Raw genomic sequence first — 21,904 nt, forward strand, 5'->3', positions numbered from 1 at the left:
TTGTTAGTAACTAGTGCCCCCTTGAGGACAGTGCTCTTTTTGATATCGATGTTTTCTTTTCCAAAATGATTAAATTACATATTAATGGTTGGCGACATAATTTCTAATATGCAGTGTGGGTAAAATCTATATGAATGATTTTTATTAATATAGATTAATACAGAATTTGACTGTAAAAAGCTAAACATCACTTCTGATTTGTATTAATACATTAAATTACTGATATTTGTCATCTTTCATCATATTGGTCTTAAATCATAATGCAAAACATGCAAACTTACTACAAGTAAGAGTGGAAACTTCACCTTATCCGGTGTTACAAACACACAGCAGATCACAAGCAAGACTTGACAATCATGCTTTATTCTGGTTGATTTCTTAAAAAAAAAGAATCAAATAAACAGCTCTCCTCTTTGAACAGAGATCACTGAAGCAATATGCCTTCTTTAATCAAAACCCAAGTACTTTCTTCATGTCTCGTGGTATTTCCATAAGTAGTGAAACTAAACTCTATCTTTACATCTCTGTCTCTTCATTTAAATATTTATTGGTTTCAGTTCAAACAAAACTTCATTGATTGTCAACACAAAATCTAGCTTAGCACCAGTACAATAAAACTGTACTTTAGCCTGTTAAAATACTGTTCGCAGTGTGGGAAAACAAAACAACCTCAGGATAAAGGGATCATTATTTGTACACTGTCAAATAAAGCACCAACCATACAAAGCAATTTTCATATATCATTTGTCTGATACACACAAAAAAGGTCAAATATATTAATGACTATTAAATTAAGCACAAACAACAATCAGTGTAAATAAAACACACCACGCGCCACAAAGCACGCTGGAATCTGGTACACCAGGAAAACCTTGGAGAGGACCCCTTCCAGAAGCACTGGAAAGCAGTTCAAGACGGATTCTAGAAAAACAGCTCTAGAAAAACCTTTTAAAAAAACACACTCCACAGGCTCTTTTTTTGTTTACCACTTAACTGTCAAGGTTGATATCGGCTGATTCTGCTGATATCTTAAAATAAATAAACCAGCGGATAAAACCAACAGCTCATTAACCTGCCGATTTCCAAAGCAAAAAACGAAGCGACGTCGGATGTCACAGGAACACAATCCCGTGCCTGCTACGTCACAAACGAAATAAAGAGAAGGTGTAATGGTCCTGGCAGAGTAATGGCAGAGCTGCAGTGGTGCTGAGGTAAAGAGGGCCGGGGATGAGGAACATATGCTGTAGGTTAGGGGGCTTCTGGGAGCCGAGAGAGGCTCGATGGTTTACACAGGAACCATCTGGCCCAAAGGCATTCCTGCCACTGTTAGCTTGATGTAAGCCTCTTAGCTACACACATGTATTTTACCAAGATAAAAAAAGACTCGGATTACCACTCCTTCTAAAGGACAGTCAATAATAAGTGAACATAAAAACATGTTAATGATAAGTTACAACCAGTTGCGTTCACCCTGATGTCAAGATATACATATATATTTACTTATACATATAGGTTTATTTAAAAAAAAAAAAAAAAAAATTTGAATACTGAAAAAACAAAACCCTACAGAGGGAACCTGAAAGCTGCTTCCCAGTGGAGTCAGTCCCCAGCCTTTCTCCCTGGGGTGAGGGCATGGAAAAGTCGCTCCCTAGGGCCCCTTTCACTGCTCAGGGCGTCTGTGAGAAGAGTGTCTGTGAGGAAATAGGACCTTTCTGGCTGATTCTGAACATACAAAGTGCTGGTACTGGTAACAGGCCATCGGTTGCAATGGACCTCGCACGACTGCGGACGGCACCTCGCTGTAGGGCAGGAGTCGCTATCGACTGCAGGGTCTGGTGTTGACCTCTGAATTGTCGTCATCATCTTCTTGAAGGATCTGTATGGTGGAGCCTAGCTGCCCCTGTAACTCTGGCACGCAGCGCACCAGCTCCACGGTCTCCTCTCCGTCTTCATCGTCGCCCGGCTGGAGCTCGTCCGAAGCGGTGCACGTTTGACTGACGGAGATCTGCTTCCACAGCTCTGCCTGAGCGATGCTGGCCACCTCGAACTGAGGGTATCGAGCCCGGAAAATGCGTGCCGACATCTTTAGGCGCTTCAGCACGTCTGCCAGCAAGAACCAGTTACAAAAACTGTGGAGAGGAAACAAATAGATTAGGTGTTGTCATGATCATGTTGAAAAAACTATTTCCGCTGCCACTTACCCCTGCGTTAGTGATACTTGGACATGGTAGCAGGGTAGGAGGGGCTCAGAGGAAAACTCGAACAGAAGACAGTCAGTGTCAGCGTCTCTCTCCTTCACCTGCTCGCTCAAGCTGTCCCCACCTTCTTCCTCACGCTGAGACAACAGGAAGTCCCAGCAAGGTTCCTTTTCTGTCTCTGTATAAGTTTATAACAAATAGAGACAAAAGCCAACCTCTAGTCACAAGACCTCACCACAGCGTGTTTATAGTGCTTCTGCTACCCTCTAGTGGACAGCTACGTCACTGAAAACCTGGATCACTTCCAGCTTGAATTAGGGGACGCTTGGACAATCGATTGTGCTTACTTGTTACACCACCATTATTGAGCGATTTTGAGAAAAGATTATTAAAAAATTAAATACAATAATGTCTGAGACCATATTAAAATCTGGGATCCAAAATTGAAACTAAAATTACATTTATTTATTTATTTTTTCTTGATATTATGTATTGTGAATAAGAAATATTTAATATGCTGCATTATTCATTGGTACTAATCAAAACTATTGCTGGACATTGAACAAAATAGGTCAGATTTTCTTGTTTCTATTCTCAAATCATCAGAGCGATACCAGTTAAAGCCAATACTGAACCAAACTGATGTAAATTTTTCAAATAAACTTTACTTACATTTTTATGCTGCTGATGGTAACAAAAAAAATATTTTTGCAAATTAAATCGCAAAAATGAAATAAAAGCTTTTCACGAGTGGTCTCTGACTTTAAATCCACTACACATTACCATTCAAAAATACAATTAAATTCAAATAAATTAAATTCGACTTTTTTAATTGTTTTTGAAAGAAGTCTCTCATGCTCGCCAAGGCTGCATTTATTTGATCACAAATACAGTAAAAATACAGTTTAATGTTTTATATTTTAAAACTATTTATTCCTGTGATGCAAAGCTGTATTTTCAGCATCATTAATCCAGTCTTCAGTGTCACGTGATCCTTCAGGAATCCTATTAACATGCTGATATGGTGCTCAAGAAACTTTTCTTATGTTGTAAACAGTGCTGATTAATATTTTTGTGGAAACCATGATACTTTTTTTTCAGGTTCTTGAACCGAATGTTCAAAAGAAAAGCATTTATTTGCAATTTAATTTTATTCTGCAATTTAGATTGTTAGACCAAATGTTCAAAATACTAGTTTATTTTATTTTTACTTACTAACCCCAAACTTTTGAACAGTAGTGTATTTAATTTGAATTTCTTACCAAATACAGAGCTACTGTAGAAATCCCAATGTAGACTAGGATCTTGGTCTACCCGTCCCTCTAAATCAGAGAAGTACTCTGTGGATAAACAATCACAAAGACAGTTTAAATCTAAACAATGTTCCAGAAGGATTTTTGAGATAATGCTGCAAAAATTGTTTGAAAATGAAGCGGCTTTACCTTTGAGGAACGTTTTCATCCCGGGACTCTGGGCTAGTTTAACTGCGGTCTGACCAGAGTAGGTTGCCAGTGTGGGATCTGCTCCATGATTTAACAGCATCCAGACTGCTGCCAGATTGTCAGCTGCTACAGCATCATGAATTGGGCTACAAAGGTTTGAAAGACAAGTCAGTACATAATATACTGAATTCCCTATCTAAAATTAAGCTTATTGTTACTGCAGATGGGCTGCCATGATGAAGAAAGCATGGAAAAGCAAACTCGGACATGGCAAAACTCTTAGAGGAAGTGGTAGGAGGAAGCATAGTTTCATACAGTATGGTTATTGGACACAGTTTGTTGGACACATTGTAGCTGTGGGTGGACAAATATAATCTTAGTTTGTAGAGTCTGATTCTAAAAATACTCTCCCAAATCTGACATGGCCCATTAGCTACCTATCTCAAAACTGTCATTATACAACTAAAAAAGGAGTAGCCCAAAGCTGAATTTGGTGCCCTTCAGTGGCATTAGGTACTTTTAATGAATATTTCAAGCAATAAATAAAGCGCTGATTCTATCTGTATCATCCTATCATATCCTGACTGTAACCTGCTGCTCACCGCGTTCCGTCCTGTGCGCTGCAGTTAACATCTGCGCCGTGCTTCAGCAGCACCTGCACAATGTGCGTCCAGCCACGTGCACAGGCCTCATGCAGTGCCGTGTATCCCGCATTGTCACGACGGTTCACCTCTCGCACATCCTTTTCCAAGCAATATAAAACCACATCCTGAAAATAAACATTTATATAAATAATGATTGATTGATCCAAAATTCATATTTTTAGGGATGTAAAGCAAATTATTTACATAAGCGTTTCCCAAACTGTGACCTGCAAGGGGTTTATGAACTGATGAAAAGCTAATAATTAATTAAATCATAAAAATGTAAAATTAAAATAAACATTTAAAAATAACAAAAAATAAGAAATAAAACAATTACTAAAAAGGTAAATGTGTTTATCTGCATGTCACGTGACCATAAATCGACATCAGCGAACAGTCAACTTGCAAATTTGTTGTTAAATTACTGAAATATTAACTTAAAATAAGTTCGGCTCACAAAAAATGAATTGAATATAATGAATTGAATCACACTGGATTCACTTTTTTAATTGATAGAACTTTTCTGAAATTTACAATAAATATGAATATATTTAATAATAAACATTACAATGTCAGCTAACAACCAAAAGGGTTGCTTTACCTGGTAACCTAATCTAGCAGCTCTCTGCAACAGCGTCTCTCCTGCATTCTTATTCACAATCAATCGACGGACTTCTGGAGGCACTGGACGGCTTGGAGTAGTTTCAGGGATTCCTGTTTTCCCAGCTGTTCCTTTTTTACCAGACAGTGGAGAGTTTGACTGCTTGGGAGTAGTATAAGAAAGAGTTGGGGTTTTCTTGGCGGCTGGACTGTCCTCATCTGGCATGAGGGGCCCTGTGCGTTTGCCCAAGCTGCCTTTCTTAGTCTTGAGCTGAAACAAAGACATAAAGACAAAGAGAGTCATGCATGAGGGATGTGACATTGTGGGGAGGGCAACAGTTACATGGTCCCAATAAAAACAGCTGCTGTAGGAAAGTGCTTTAGTGACTCAAAATGCCACTAGGGGGCAGCATAAGACTAATTGAAAATAGGTATACCTTTGCAATGGAAAAAAAAAAACCTTGATATCACAATTTTCAGTTGAATTGGTCTAGTTTCAAAATGCTTCAAAGTTTGATAAGATGCTTCAGCTAACCTTTTTCTGCTCGTCTGTGTCACATAAGTGTTTACTTTTGAACTTCCTCTTCCCTGAGGGTTTGTCATTAGTATGTGTGGCGGGAGGACACTCTTGAGGTCGTGCCGAGCCAGAACGTGTGAATTGGGTCCGCTTAGGGCTGATGTCTGGACTGGGCACTTCGCTGGTCAGCGTGGCACTGAGACAAGGGTACACACCCATCTTCTCATCTGCAATGGCATAGACTGACATTTTTATTACATAATTCCTAAAGCAGTATAGATAAACAAAGTCTATCCAAATTGTGACATATCCGAGTGAACCGACTTCTCGAATGAGAAAAAAAAGCCAGGGCAGGACTTGATTTTGTCCTTCGGGAATTGATTGGATCGTTGTCATTTGCTATTGCTGCGATCTCATGTGAGTGACAGGTTGCTGGAGAGGAGAGGTTTTTGTCCTGCCCTCGTGCTAGTGAACACATCATCAGAGCAGAGATGTCGTAGTAAGGGGAAGTGGATGGTATATTTATTAAATATTATGTTGGCACATGAATAAAAAAAAATGAGGATGTGCAAGGGAAAAAAATTACAATAAACATTCCAATATTTCATAAAAAAACAAGAATTGTCCATTTTGATTTTGTGGTAACTTTAAATAAATCGCTTTCAATAATAAGCAATTATCAAAAATAAACTTTAGCTAAATAACCAAAACATGCCTACCTCAGCCCTATTCAAACAGGACTATTTTTTTTTCCTGAGAAGGTCAGGTAAATTTGTAATTCACAGACATACAGACCTTTGGTAACGCCCACATTCAGACATTGGACACTCCTATTTTAGTAATAGCTACACCGATCTATCTTATTCCCAGTACGTGAACATCTTCACATTCAATAACAGTCAATAATTGTAACTTAAAGGTTTTTTTGAAAGTTTGAATCATGCTAGGTATTGCTCCCCAACGGAATTTCTTTTTGACATTTTAATTATGCTACCCTCAGCTGCAGCCCATGGACTAAATATCAAGACCAGGGAAATTACAGAATGACGTTCTCAGCAAAATGTTCACCAAGCCTCAGACATCTTTACTCAATAGTGGCCTTACCATCTTCCACGCCCAGCTTCTCCTCCTCTCCATCTGCCACCTTATCCTTCTCTGTGATGTATTCCCCGTTCTGATATTTACGATTCTTGCAGCGTTTCCTTTTCTTTATTGAAGAGGTGTCTCCACCCTCAGTGGGCCTGTCCTTGTCCGCATCCACCTCCTCAGGCAGAGGATTGATTCGAGGCCTGCCGCGCGGCCGGCGGACTGGTACAGTGGGTGGTGGGGTAGGGGGTGGTGTAGAGGGGGGATCGAGAGGGGGAGGAGTAGGTGGAGTAGCAAAGCTCCAGTCTCGGAGCAACGCTTCATCAGTCCGTCTGCGCCCTCGCCTCAGCCGTGGAGAGGCCTCCTCTTGGGAGTCTGATTCCTTACTAGGCCAGGCCGGACTGCTGAAAGAGCCCGAATCTCTGTCAACCTGAGGACTTCTGCATGGACTGCTCTCTGATTCGGTGATAAACCCTGGTGACAATTCACAATTATCCATGAGAAATACTTTGGTATCTGAAAAACCATCCCACTGTCTTAAATATGACAAAAGAGCAAAAACATCTTTTTAAGTATTAAATCACCCCAAAATGTCGATTCAGTCATTTCTTACTCACTCTTGTCATTTCAAACCTGTATGTTGTTATATTGTGGTGGAATCTTTAACACAGGTCTTTTCCATACATGTTTATAGTGACCACAGCTTTTGCTAAGCTTTAAAAAATGACAATACAAAAAACACCAATTTTTACACTAGTTGTTCACTGTATTCCAGATCTTATGCAGCCGATCGAGTTAGAAAGTAGAACTAGATCAGTGCATTAATTGTTCTTTTGAGCTGGTTCTTGTCAATGATCTAGTTGATCCAGCTCACACATCGGGCTGAAAAATTTATTTATTTCTCTTGTCACTTAACAGCCAAGGTCACCATCACTGTTAGAAAAATATCATTTTCTTTAATACAGAAGATAGGCCTAGGTATGGAAAGACATAAGAGTGAGTAAATGATGACGAGGTGCCCCATGGGTGAACTACCCTTTAACTACGAGCTGGGTCAGTACCTATTTTGTTTGGATCCGAGTGTTCCATATTAGCTGGACAGATTTTCCCTTTGCGAGTCTTTCCCCCTACTTTGGGGGCTGCGCCTGTTCCATCTTTCAGCACATATTTTCCCACTCCAGGCAATGCATCTTTCTTCTGATAAAGTACAACACAATGGTTTAAAAAAAAAAATCATAAAGCATTTTGTCTGTCAATAACACATGCATATTTGTAATTTAGATTAATGGCTATTTAAACAAAGCAAAAATGTAATTGTCTATAAACCCATCACTGGCTCATAATGGTAATGCTATCATCTCTCAGCTTTCACAGGGCTTAGACACATGCAGCTCATTTGCCCAGCAGAACACACGTCACTAGGCTACTCCCGCAATAATCTCACGAGAACTATTTTAATTTCCTTCCAGAATTCCCCCAAAATGTTCTTTGATGTAGCTGAATTGTGTAGGTCTAAATTTTGGGGGAAACCTGATTTGGATTGATACCCTGGTTTTGATTGAGGTAAAATATTGTTTTAAAAAATGTTCAAAAAACATACATAATTATTTTAGATCATGAATATGCTTTCACTCTGTCACTGACTAGATATATTTAAAATAATGTAGGGCACTTTTTCTGGTAACAGAAGACATTTGGCATTATCAGGACACAAATATTCCCCCATTGCATTTATTATGCATTATATTCAACATTATATATAGTTGTTTAATGTAGTGCTGACACTAAAACGTTGTAAACTTGGAATTTTTTCCTCACACTGTAATTATCATTTTGGGTGAACTATAGAACACATATTACAAAACAAAGTATAACCACAAAACTTTAACATTGTATGATAAAATTGCTTACTAAACTCCAGTTGTGACCATATACCACAGACTGTCTACATGGGGAAAGAACACCCATAGGAATTACATTGTAACTCATGATGAGAATAACACCACCAGTACAATTTAGACAGATCAAATGAAAAAAAGAATAATTAATATAAACTCTTATAATTAACTAAACCACAAGCTTCCTATTTATGTTTTAAAATCCTCTAAGATGTCTTGTCAACTCTAAAAGCCCGTTTACACCAAGAACAATAACTACAAAGATTACAATAACCATAACTGTATTAGTGTTCACACCAGCGGGCGATATAGTTCTGTTTATTAGAAGCACCGCTGGAGTTTTGTCATCTGCCACTTTAAATGTTGGTGCTCTTAAAACAGAATGGATTTTGATTGGTGATTCCAACGATATAATTTCTCAGTGCCATTATCGTTATAGTTGTGGTGTGGATTTCACTATTTTTTTATATTTAGAACAATTTTTAGAACTATATCTTTATCGTTATAGTTGTTGTTCTTGATGTGAACAGGCCTTACGAAAAAACTGACTGACAAATCAAAATGATTTTGTTAATACATATTAATTTATTTTGAACACAAAACAATCCTAAAGGAGAGTTGACTCAATTTTTACTATGAAGGGTCAAAAAATAGAATTTGACCGAGGACCATGGGCTGAAAGTAAATGTTGCATTATCTCAAACTTTATTATTTTAACAATTACATTTAAAAAAAATCTAATTTACTTATATTCTCTACATTTCAATGCAAACATAAAACAAAAAGTTAAAACAAAAAGATGAGTCTTTTGTTTTGAACTCAAATGTTAATTAAAGTTGTTTTTCATTGACACAGTTTGCATCTTTTCCATCAAGGTTCAAATAAAAAGAGAAAATAATCAAATGAGATAAAGCACATTTCATTTTTCAAGTATTTAATTTACTAGATGATAAACCGACATTATCACATGTTTTTAAACCATTCTTGGCTGAATGTCTAGCAGAAATGACTATTTTGTCATATACTTTTCTTGCGACAAAATCACTAATGCTGTAATATCAGATTTTGCTCATACTCTCACCCTTAAGGTCCTTTCACACTGGACGCGATTTTGACGCACGAATAATTCGCGCGATGGTTTTATTTTTTGATCAGCTGTTTGTGTAATGAGTGCTTCCACACCGAACACGAATGTGCTGCGGCGGGAAAACGACTTTTATTTTTTTCGCTTCGATGTTGATTTTTTTTTTACTTTTGCGGCGACAGAAAAGGCTTGAGCCAATCACACACAAGGAAACAAAGGTGACGTCACAGCAACAATGACGCATCTTCTTCTTACTAATGGATTGTTTATTTTATTGCAATGTAAACGTAGCCCCTGATGATTTTAAGAGGACAGCTCACTACTGTACGTTCACACCGCCGCCGACTTGAGCGGCAAAGAAGCTCTGGCCGCTCTGTCGAGGACGCTTGTCAAAAAGTACGGGGAAGCTTGTTGACGCTTTGGCCTCTCTGACATAGCAGCATTATGTTCGAGAGAAGAGAAGTGTCACAACATGAAATGTAAACAAAAAACAAGCAATACATTGAAACTAGAAACCTTTTATAATGACATCATTTTTATATTGCCTATTCCGCATCTCAACGCACGCATAAAGCTTGCCACAAAAAACCAGCCAAAGTAAGGATTATGCATTAAACATTTGAATTGTTTATTAATAAACTAGGGTTTTTTGTCAGTTTTCGGTTCATTTATGGGACACTCCAGTTCACGCGCCGACGCCTCCGTGTCCTAATTATATTGTATACTATATTTAATTATTATTTATTAATCCAGGCAATTTGTTGACGAAACATTGTTTAAAATTAAGATACAGTTTATACAAAACGAAATTCACTTTAAAGAAAGGCTTTCTACAAAACAAAACTTAAAAAGTGGTCAAAATTATGTCTGACCCATTCCAAATGTTTTCGATATATTGGTCATCTTATGATCCTATCTTTCTCATCTCATGCGGTTCCCTTTTCATATAGGTAATCAATGAAATAAAAAAAATAACATTATATTATTTAAACATATATATGAAACGTATGTTTAAGTTTTTTAACTTATATTTAAGCGTCACACTGCTCTGCTTTACTCACATGCTCTGGTGTGTGGCCTATACATGCATGCAAAAATAATATGAAACACAACCATGAATGTTGAAAATATTCTAAATCAATTATTTCCCTAGTCAAAAATATTATAAATCATCAGCACACACTTCATCAACTCAACAGAGACACCAACTATCCCAGCTATTTTATCCCATGCCTCGTTCTTTTGTAACTGGTCAAACGTCATGTCATAGGCTAAATGATAGGAAAAGCCAGCTTCCCTTCCAATGAAAATGTATGACTTCCGGTAGCTTTGGAAGCTCAAGTCAGCGGCGGTGTGAACATACAGTAAGCAGACTGCCAGACGCTGCTCCGGATCGATTGGTTCCCTGAAGTTTGTGTCTGAAGCCAAGAGCTCCCCAAATTGTCCCACAGACATCCGAAAGTAAGTGCGGAAAAAACGCCATGACAAAGTTTTAACTCCTGTACAAGATTAGCATACTCCCCTTCAGACTCTCTGTTCTTTAAGATTGGGTGCACCCAACCTTCTTTTCTGTCTTTTAAAGAAAATGAAAAGCTCGTCTTCACTGGATGATGATGATGAAGTGTCCATGTTTTCTCAGCTGTCGACACGAAAGTTTTGGAATGTTGAAGCTCTGAACGTCGCAAATTCGCGTCGCGCATGATGTGAATGGTTTTGACGCGAACTATTCGCTTTTTCGTTACGCGTGCGCGTGCGGTGTGAAAGGGCCTTTAGACTGAATTAAGGGGATAATTCACCCAAATATGAAAATCCTTTCACTCACAAAAATTCATAGAGGCTAATAACAACTTGAGGGTGAGTAAATTATGACATACGACAGAATTTAAATTTTTGAGTGAACTATCCCTTTAAGGTACATTTTAACGTAATCACTAATCAGTCATGGGTTATGCAATTGTTGACAATATTACACACACGAGCTATAATAAAAATGAACCACTAAATTGATCAGAGTAAAATAAATCTTACCTTTTTATGGTAGGGACCTTGCTTGACTGATGGTCTGTCTTTATCTTTTTGCTTTTTAGTTACTGTAATAGTCTTTTTTTGAGCTTCAGAAGGTGTCTTCTCCTTGGCAGGCTTTTTCAGCTTCTTCTGTTTGGTGGTGGATACTTTGCCTTTGGAAGGTATCTCCTCTTTGGCTCCATTCATTTTTGCCTCTCCTTCTGCTTCTACAGTCTGGCTCTGAAGGAGGGAAAAGGCTTTTCCTTCTACCTTAACATGAGAAGCCTTCCTCTCTGATGCTTTCTCCTCTTTTGTCGTCTCATCCTCTAACTGTTGAGACAATTTCCTTTTAAAACTGGGAGCAGTCCTTTTACTAGGGGTAGTAGATTTCTTTTTTTGTCTACCATCAGACACTAGATTTTCTGTCTCTTTTGCCTTTTTTTCTCGTCCCTTATTCTTGGTCACAGGAGCGGTTGTGATCTCCGGTCTGCTCAGAGCTGCTGTAGCATCTGTTTGTGGAGAGGTTCTGTCTGACTTGTTGACCTGTTCTTCTATGGCCCTAAATGGAGAACCAGTTGTAAGAGTCTGCTGCAACGTGGAGTCCTGACACCTGTTCTGCATGCTGGCTACCTCAGGTCTCTTGGATCCCACACAAGACAGATTACAGTAGTTCTCACCAGTAAGTGCAGTGGTCTCAAGAGTTTTCTGCTTCACTATCGACTCCAGGTTGGACAGGGGGGATTTGGCTTTCTCCCACTTTTCATCCTCTACTTTAATTGGGCTTAAATGGGACTTATGGAACAGGGCTCTCTCACAACCAAGGGTGCTCTTAGTCTTTGGGACCTGAGTCTGACTTGGCCTCTTCTGCAGAGATGATCCTTGGGAAAGAACACAAGGTGGCTGCCACAAGGATTTAACAGGAGGTGTAAACAGGGTCCCTTCTTTTCCACCAACAGACTTTCGGTGGGCCTGTGAATTTGCTGTAGTAGATAATTGGGTAGATAAAAAACCTTGTTGAGTTCCTGTCGAGAGCTTGCCTCCCTTATTATGCTTATCCTTATTAACAACAAATGGTGCTTTCCTCTCTCTACAAACCGGCTGTTCTCCTTGGTCAATGATGGAGATGGTTTCCTGTTTGGCAAACGTCTGAAAATCTTCAACAAAAGCAGCACTTTTTCCATCTTTGCTACGTAAAGTAGATGCTAGAATGGGGCTTGCCACTCCAACATATGTACCAGGGAGAATATTTAAGGAACCAGGAGATGAGCCTTTGGCCCAGGATGTGTTGGGTTCCAAAGCATGGTGATTCGTTAGTTTTGAAGATGATTTTTGTGTTGCACCATTTCTATGGGTGTCATATGTACTGGATGACCCAAAAGAAGCAGAATTAATTTTTTTAGAACCAGCAACGTTTTTCTGATGAGAGTCAGCAGAATGCTGTTCCGTGGCCAATGATGGGTGGTTCTGGGTATCTTTAATGTTTTTTTGTCGCTTGGACTTTGCAGACAGATCAAGGGGCACATCCCTTGACTCAACGGGGCAGGAAACATTATGCTCCTCTGGAGTGGACAGAGTTTTTGGTTTCAGATACGCTAAAGAGGTCTTTTCAGCACCTCGGTACGTCGAACCTTTTTCTACAAGGCTAAGCAGCCGACTTTGAGTGGTGATATTTGCCAGAGCTGGGCTGCAGCAGATGGCAGCAGAGGGAGAAATGGTATAATGGGTTTGTGGAGCTGAGCCCTGTGTGGCTTGCTGTACTGGAAGGGCTAGAGCTGGGGCAGCTACAGAAGACATTGTGGCTTTATGCTCAGATCCACCTTGAAAGCCCTTGGACAAAGAGTCACACCTGACTTTGGATCCTGAAGACTGAGGCTTCTTCTCAACGCCGGGTCCTCTCCCTACCGAAAAGTGATACGGGTATGTTTTAAGCATAGGTGTCGTGCTCGAACAAGAGCTTTGCGCTGGGCAGTCCTTTTGAAACTGGCTAGCAGTGGCTTCTCGCAGTGCTGCAATCTGACCTAACCCTGGTGGCAGTGTGATCTTACAGAGAGGAGAAGAAAAATTGGAAGGGGGAAGGAAAGCAACAGGCTGGCCGGGTTTAAACAGCGTGGAGCACTGGAACCCTAAAGGAACGCTTATCACAGGCTGGGTGGGTGCTGGTGCGTTAGTCTTCTTGTTTAGGTTTATACTAGAATGAACAGAGTTCACAGGGTCCTCTGCGGTGACCTTTTTATCACAAGGCCACTGATGAGTCGAGTAGATGCCAGCACTGTCAACCTTGCCTTTGGAAACCTCAGTCCGATCAGGCAACGGTGTGCTCACGGGATCAGTGCTAAACACATTGCTGTGGGGTTGAACTTGGGGACAATGATTTGAATTGCTGGATTCTGAGCAGACGTCGGGTGTTTTACAGTCTGTGGTCGCCCTCAACTTGTTCTGCTGACTTTGAGGTATGTCACCTCTAAGTTCAAGAGGCAGTGTCTGCTGTGGATTTCCCACCATGCTCTCAGACACGTGGGTAGGGGCACTGCTCTCTCTGCTCACCGTCCCTCCATCCCCTACATTCATTGGTGAGGGATCCACCTGAGCAAAGAAACAGGAAAGAAAGTTTGACTTAGGGGGAAAGTGAAAAAACAAAAAACATGAAAGAGACAGAGGGGAGACTATAACAATGAAATATATGTTACCTGCATAGGCGTTTTCTCAACACATTACTCAGTGTGTGTGGACAAGTGACTCTTTATGGGATTCTCCTCTGGGTAGTTTGCAGTTCTGTAGTAGAATTAGATCATTTAAAAAACAGCTTTAAAAAGTGCACAAATTGAGTATGTAAAATTATATCAAATGAAAAGTTACAATTTGGAACATAAAAAATAGCACTTTTTTAAAATAAAGATAAATCATTCATTGATCAGTTAATAATCTGCTGCTATTGGACAACATTCTGACCCTTTCAAATTATGTTTGCTTCATCAGACAGAAAAAGTATAGCTAAGCCATACTGTTGATTTTTCACTCATTTTCACTTCATTCTTTTTTTTAATGTACCTATAACTGATTGCAGAGGATAAATGTTGTGTAGTTCAGCCAAGGTCAACTCAGACCTCATTAACTAAAGCAAATGTAAAATAGATCACTGCACTCTCTACATTACACATTGGAAACAGGGATTTGAACTATAAGGCAACTAAACTCTTGTTAGCACATTCATTAAAAATGGTTTAGCCTAGTTGGTTATACTTTCCCCTAACATTCTTACAACTGTTACACCCTATTAGTAGTGCAGAACTACATGTATCATGCACATTACTTTCAAGAACTTTTCAATTATTTTGAGAGATATGAAATATTTCTAGTCATCCTTCTCATTTGTCAGAAATAAAATAAAAGCAAGCAACTCCACTCAAAATGACTAAAATAAACACTTCTATAATTTTAACAAAAGATGGACATGGATTAGCTTTAATGTTTTAAGTCTCTTTCCCTGTAATCCGAAAAAAATGACACTCTAACCATGAGGCCACAACATCACTTCTCTTGTTACTGTCAGTGATATGAGACAGGCTGGAAACTTCCTGTGAGTAACAGAGGTTTCCTTAGTCAAGATGTCACAATTTCCTTAAGACCACGGCTTGAGGAGGAATAGATATTAAACTTATAGCATTCAGATTTAAATAATGGATTTGAAAAGAATGCAATGATCTCTGAACTGTCTACCAGCGATTTACATTTTTAATTATAAGTTTGCAAATACATGGTCATCTTCTGCTGTAGGAGAGACCAATGAGATGAAAAACGCTGAGTTTGACCCATTTGACTCTCTCTGAGATTGTGAGCAAATCAATTTCAAGTACACAAACATAAACACCAAAAACTCAGTTGAAACAGAGAAGAGTAAAAACCTCAGCTTCCACAGCTGAGGGGACAGTTTTTACTGCAACAACATCCTCTTAACCCACATTGCACATGGTCTAAGTCTGCATCCTCTAATTACCCCCTTTTTAAAGAAGCAAAGCACCCTACTGATCAGATCCCAAACCCTCACACAGCTCAATGGAGGGGAATGGTCGAGTGCACGACAGGCCACAAATGCCAGGGGTTGAGGATAAAGGATGCAGGGCCATGCGATAGTTGATGCAGGTTTTACTGCCTCATTACCTCAGTGGGACAAACTGCAGTAGATCAAGACAACATCAACAGTGCAGATAGAACAGAGCAACCATTAATGTGACGCTGTGCCTAACACAGGCGCTTTACTCTTTACAGGCATTAGATAAAGGCGAAGCAACTCATGTCCACAGTCACAGAGTGTGCATTACTAAAATGTTTACTCATAATGAGGTGGTCAAGCTGTGATTGAATCTAATTCTAACAGTGCTGTGGGGCCTTGCAAAACTCCTATCAGAGCCCAACAGTTCAAATCAATATAGGGTTCCCTTCCCACACTTTTTGACAAATTCATTTAAGTAACCTTTTCAGTTATGCATAATTAGTGAATAGGGATTTTTAAATCATTTTAAAAACTGTGATGGTAGATTTCGATTTCTACTTCACATAATAGCTTTTCAAATTATCATAATTATTTGTCTCTATAACAAAACGGTAAATTCTGGTTTTACTAAATATAAAGGCAATGCAATATAGAGCAGAGCATAAAATGGATTTTTGGATTTCCATGCAGGTGGGAATCAAACCGAATGTTGTGAGCTCGAAATGAAGTTGCACCTTGTTGCATTCGAGACGAAATCATCCAAATCTATCTCTCGAGGTTGTGTTGTTAATTGAAAAAAAAAAAGCCATGAATAAGACCGGATATTACTTAGGAAAATCAAACGACATACATAACCACCACAAATAACCAAAACAAAACACCGGAGTAGTCCCATATGCAAACAACATGAACGCCGTAAACTCGCATCAGAATGCAGGTGAGCGCAGCAGTCGCACCACGTTGACGATACAGGTGACAGCTGTCTTAAAATATGAACTGCTTATCTTTCTGACTTAAAATGAGATCAAACTGATGTCGGTAACTTGCACTTAAAGTGTCTCTATGGCATAACCAAGCCGTATAGGCCTTTAGCAAAAGTCTGATAATTGGAAAGTTTATGATGTGTTTTATGCGTGATTATATCTGCTGCTAAAGATAGAACCGATCATTTTCGTTGGGACATTTTTCATCTTAAGGCATCTCAATTATTGAAAACACAGGATCAGTGGGAGCGGGAGCCCGTGTTTTCTTCAGCCCTCGTTCTTTTGAATGGGGTTACCAGCGCAATGATAAACGGAGACGAGGAAATAAGCATCGTCTCTCCTCTCTAGACTGGAGCTCAGCACACTCGCGGTCTCCCGGTCAGTCCGTCGTCGGAGCTCCGCAGCCCGGAGCTTAACGTTATAGATGCACAAAGGATGATGCAGAAAAGCAGTCGATGATCAGCCAATGTCACGTATCCACAGCCAGCTTAATATTAGGGCAGAGCATCGTCCTAAAACAGACCAAAATATTTGTTTCTCTGGCCAACCCACTCGCTCGTTCTAGCTGGAGCTAACGTACTAAAAACCGTATCACACAATACAAGAGACTCTCAGGTGACACGAAGCGCCTCGCGTGCTGAAATGGGAGTCAGTGATAAATAACGCCGCTGTTTAAACACAAAAACAACAAAATGTTGGTCCCGCGAGCTGGGATTAGCCGAAAAAGACGTTTCCTTCGGATAAAGAATCGAAAGCCTACACAGTTCGTGTGGCCACAATGTAGCCCAACTAACCGACGCGTTCGTACTGGCCGAATCCTGTCAAACTATAAAGTGACCGTTGGTTTTTCGCTAAGCGCGAGCCGAGCTATGACGTCTGAATTAGAACTCGACAAAAAATACACGGGCAAAGAAATGTCACGCGCACATTTAGGTTGGATGATATATCCTTCACGAGGAAACATCGTACTTTGGCTGTCTCTCTCCACATTGCCCTCGAAAGAGTGTTTGGAAACTAATAGGGTCACCGAGTTTTCCATTCGCTCCTTATTATTATCGTCACTTGTGCTGCGTGACACGCGGGGAGAGCGTTATTTAGTACGGAGCAAGGTGTACGAAACTGAAGGAGCGATTTTCAGATCCCTGCGCAGCGAAGTCTCCCCTCTAACAACTCGGTCTGCATTACTCTGCCACCGTACGACATGAAATGTTTCCATTGCGAAGCAGCTCCAACAATCAAAGTGTTATGACATGCCACAGCCCCAGAACCGACTCCTTCGTCTATACAACCCTGAATAATTCCAAAAGGCAATTAGCGAGCCAAATAACGATGTCAGATTGTACAAACGTGCACCAACCCGTTTGACCGACATTTGGAAGATGTTTGCGCATCAAGATAAGGGCTTTAATCCGGTCTTCCGTTCTTGTCTCTCGCAGTTCACTAATCTCGACGATTTTCGGTTCTGAAAGTCCGGGGGGTTCGTACCGTATCTCTCTGTCTCTGGTCTGGTGGGAGAGAGAGAGGGGCAGATGGAGTCGAGCTCGTGTGGGAGTTGTAGTGCTCCGACATCCACGCCCTGACCGCGTTCGCCCTGAGAAGGGAGGAGCGAGGACTGCAGGTCCCAGCATGCACCGCGAGAATCCAGCCGCTCAAGGGGAAAGGGGATCGCAACGGTGCGCTAAACTGCAAACCATACCCGAGCAACAAAGTGAAAATACACCCTCTCTCTCAATTATACCGTTGTTCTCGGACGCAACACGCGAGGGTCGCGGAGTAGCACTTGCATGTTTGTATAATCTCGTTTTCAGATTCGCACACGTGGGCCGTCACAAAAAGAGTTGAGACAAACATTGCAGCGGAATTAATAAAAACCCTGCTGGGTCTCGAACTATTTCAGTAGAGCCACGAGACCGATGTCTACTACCGGACACCCAGGGAACGATCATCAATAGTAGAGGCACGTGAAGATCCACACTGATGTGTTTATTTATATGTTCAACCTAAATGAAACAGATTCTTCTCAGTAGGCTACGAGAAACCTTTTTTTTTTTTTTTTGTAAAAACATGCTGCGCAATTAGGCTACATCCCCATGCCTAAGAGCTTTTACACGCAAGTTAAATAAAACACCATCATGAGGCCTAACCAAATCTCTTTTAGGTGAACAGGAATCATGCTTAAAGAATTAAAACTGGGATCCTCAGGTGGATTTACCCTTCTTAATTTCTAAAAAAAAAAAAAAAAAAAGCCCACCACTGACCTTAACATTTTAGTTTTTTTTTTTTTTAGTTTTTTTTTTTTGCCAGGTGACAACTAGCATCAGCTGTTGCAAAATATCTCTGAAGCTTCACTTTATGTTTCAACTGTGCTGGACTGTTACTAGGTTACTCTTCAGTTGCTGTTGAACAAAATATATTGCTATTTTTATTGAATCTGCGAATCCAGCTGAGCAATTTCCCTCATTTGAAGGCTAAATCATGTCACTTATAAGATCAAGCAGTAAAGTTTTTCTGTTTCAGGGATTTAATGCAAACAAGACCTGGAGACGATACAAAAACAACCTTGTCATTAGATTTGGTGCAGCTCATTACAATGGCTATCTATTTTGACATTAAAACAGGAGGAATTCAAAAGGAATTTAGCATTATTATGCCATTCTTTAATAATTCATGTTTAATGAAGTGTTTGGAAACAAGAAAACTGGTCATATTTGTTTTCCTGTAAGAATATGATGATAACTAAATAATACAAACATACAATTCTCCTGTGAATCTAAAGTCTGTTCTCGCCATATTTTTTTAATTGGGTGAATGCTTATTTTTTCTGCCTGTCATGTTTATCTTTAAATAATCAGTCACTTTTTCAGCAGTGAGACAAACAATCTGGGGTTATCTTCCTTGTATCAAGACAAGAAAATGATGATAGCTAAATCAGGTCCATCAGCTGTCCAGTATCCATTCGCTGTATGGCTTCTTTGATCTCAGGTTTAACAAGCAACCCTTACTTTTCAGCCTCAGACACTGTGCATTGTAAACATGTCAGCCAAACACTCTTTATTACATCCTAACAGCCTGCTATTCAACATTATCGCAAAATCTTCACTCTTTTTTAATGCACCAACATCATGAACCTGCAAACATATACCACAATTTGACCTTATCTACCACCAAACGAAACAATAACATCTCTCCAACAGGTTGAAGCATCACTGACTTAAGAGTCTTCATTATTTGTGGTACAACTTTTTTTCTGTTTTTGCCTGATCTTCTGTAAATCACAATGACCATTTAGACATCATGCTCAGCAACCACTGTATAAAAAATATCTCAAGACCAAATCAGTGTCACTGTCCCATTCAGCCATTTCTTCAGATGAAGTCTTACGGAGTAGACCAGCACAAGATCACACACTGACACACATTGTGTATTCATATAAGTTGGGACGCTCATACTTTTGATGATTAGCGATATAGGCTTTTATTCCGACAGAAAAATGACACTGCATCATCATCATCGGACGATATGCAATATCGCACAAATTTCCCGTTTTGTCCCTCCTGAAAAACATCAACGTAAACAGAAATGTAACATCTTTGAGCCGGTGACCTATTTTTGTCATAACTGCTCCGATGCAAACTGACCCCATAGACTGCGCTGAGAGCATCACGTCTTCTCAAAGCTCTAACACTGATGCTGCCGTAAAAATACATATAGCAGGGTATTAACTGTGACTGCACCAGATACGAGTACAACAATCATATCAGACAGACAGTCACTGCAACGAGGACTAACTGCATTATTAAAAGCTAAAATATCACAAACCAGACGAACGTGCCACAATGCTCATCTACACGTGAACCCATCTATCTATCTATCTATCTATCTATCTATCTATCTATCTATCTATCTATCTATCTATCTATCTATCTATCTATCTATCTATCTATCTATCAGCATGAAGGCTGGCTGACACATTATTACGTTAACTGTAAGAAAGGAGATTCTGGAAAGTTTGACTTGATAGTGTCAAATCGCCACCATTAGCCTAAACAGGCCTGAGGTGGCTGCAAATGAGCGTCACCGCTTGGGCAACATTTACAACTTAGTTTCAAAACACAATTAAAAAGAACTGGCAAGGGAAATGACAACAGAAAGGCCGTGCAACAGTGCAAACTGAGGTGTCTGACCGGTGCATGCTCCACTGCATGATGACTGAGGTAATGTCGCAAGGGTGGAAGTGGGCAGGTTGAGGGGATGCAAACGATATCCAAACTTATTGCACCGTGAATTAACGCGCATTTGCGCGATGCATCACTTTCCTAGGCCGTAACGCACGTGATGACATTGGCTCTTGTGATCGCGTGCGGTCAGTTTAGGACACAACATTATCCATATATTTTCAAATGTTGCCGCATGTTGTCTTTGCACTGTATTAATACATCCAACCGTTTCAGATAGTTAGATCTCGTCATGACATGATGTTAGGACTTTGATGCACTCATGTACAAGTGCAAAGTTTAGAGAGTTGACTGTCGCCCTCCATTGCGTTGTGCAATGCCCCCTTTAATGCCCCCTCGCTCGCCAGTAGGCTATAGCGCCTTTGTTATTAATCGCATGGAATCGCGCCGCCTTACCTTAACGGCCCCAAACTGTTTTCCTATGCATCTGAACTTGACGTATGCATCCACATGCAAGAGGAAGTGTCTGTGCCTGTTGTTTTCGTTACCGTCCGATAGTATGATTCAGTGGAGGATTTAACACTGTGAATTTTGGGTTTCTCCTCGCGATCTTCCCTCATCGCCGCAGCAGCTGGAGAGGAAAATCGCGCACGCTGGGTCCTAAAGCCGGCTGCGTTCCCACAGGTGACCAGGCTCCGTTGCCGCGTGCATTGGTTACAAGCCACGCTCTCCTTCCTCCGAAGTCCTACCTGGTCGGAGCTCGTGCAGATAGGTGAGCAGACTGAGATACAAGGCTAGACAAGATTTTTGGGTTATACTGCGTACGATTTTCATGTGCATCTATTTGTAAAATAATAAAGGCTTTCATGTTTGGTTTGGTCCCTTTTGTTCGTTTAACCAACGGATGCTGTAGATTGTGTACTGGGCCAACGGGCCCCAGGCTGTCAGGGGCCTCCAGCTGAGCTATGTAGAAATACAACACATAGACAATGTGAAATAAATATGTTCACTTTATTGTAGCTTTGATGTTATCGTGTTATTGTTGTCTCTTTTGTAATATTATATATTATGCGTTCATTTTGCAGCTTTATTTCTCACATTTGCAGTGTAATTTCACATTATTTGGAAATTAGCTACATCTTGGAACTGCAACAAGAGGGGGCTTCCACAGAGATTTGTTATAATGGAAGGGGTGTTTCCTCCGAGGAGGCATGGGAGACAGGGCCTCCTCCGAAATTTGGATGAGAAAATAATCCATTTTGCAAAAATAAAAATGCATTAC

At 40.1% G+C, this 21,904-nt stretch overlaps 1 protein-coding gene across 3 annotated transcripts; it reads right to left on the reverse strand.

Annotated features, from left to right (window-relative positions):
• Positions 1 to 1,193: 1,193 nt before the first annotated feature.
• On the reverse strand, positions 1,194 to 21,255 carry bcorl1 (BCL6 corepressor-like 1). Of its 3 annotated transcripts, none has more exons than XM_056270271.1 (12): positions 21,079 to 21,255; positions 14,161 to 14,245; positions 11,498 to 14,056; positions 7,549 to 7,684; positions 6,506 to 6,961; positions 5,420 to 5,628; positions 4,886 to 5,155; positions 4,243 to 4,409; positions 3,641 to 3,786; positions 3,461 to 3,538; positions 2,202 to 2,376; positions 1,194 to 2,129 (listed from the first exon to the last, which is right to left on the reverse strand). In XM_056270271.1, the coding sequence occupies exons 2-12, from the start codon at positions 14,164 to 14,166 to the stop codon at positions 1,817 to 1,819; spliced, it is 4,515 nt and encodes a 1,504-aa protein (XP_056126246.1). In that variant the 5' UTR covers positions 14,167 to 14,245; positions 21,079 to 21,255; the 3' UTR covers positions 1,194 to 1,816. The 3 variants fall into 3 exon arrangements, with proteins under 3 accessions (XP_056126246.1, XP_056126247.1, XP_056126245.1); XM_056270272.1 differs by lacking the exon at positions 21,079 to 21,255 and adding an exon at positions 17,933 to 18,069; XM_056270270.1 differs by lacking the exon at positions 21,079 to 21,255 and adding an exon at positions 17,805 to 18,069.
• Positions 21,256 to 21,904: the final 649 nt, after the last annotated feature.

The sequence above is a fragment of the Rhinichthys klamathensis genome, unplaced genomic scaffold (assembly GCF_029890125.1).
Source record: "Rhinichthys klamathensis goyatoka isolate OS25496 unplaced genomic scaffold, OSU_Roscu_1.1 h1tg000301l_1, whole genome shotgun sequence".
NCBI classification, from domain to species: Eukaryota; Metazoa; Chordata; class Actinopteri; order Cypriniformes; family Leuciscidae; genus Rhinichthys; species Rhinichthys klamathensis.

Bases quoted from the DNA above. Each gene is read 5' to 3' on its own strand.
- bcorl1 (XM_056270271.1), bottom strand. The intron at 5,629-6,505 runs GTAAGGCCACTA...ATGCCATTGCAG, and splicing joins GAAGCTGGGCGTGGAAGATG to ATGAGAAGATGGGTGTGTAC. The intron at 3,787-4,242 runs GTGAGCAGCAGG...AAACCTTTGTAG, and splicing joins AGCGCACAGGACGGAACGCG to CCCAATTCATGATGCTGTAG.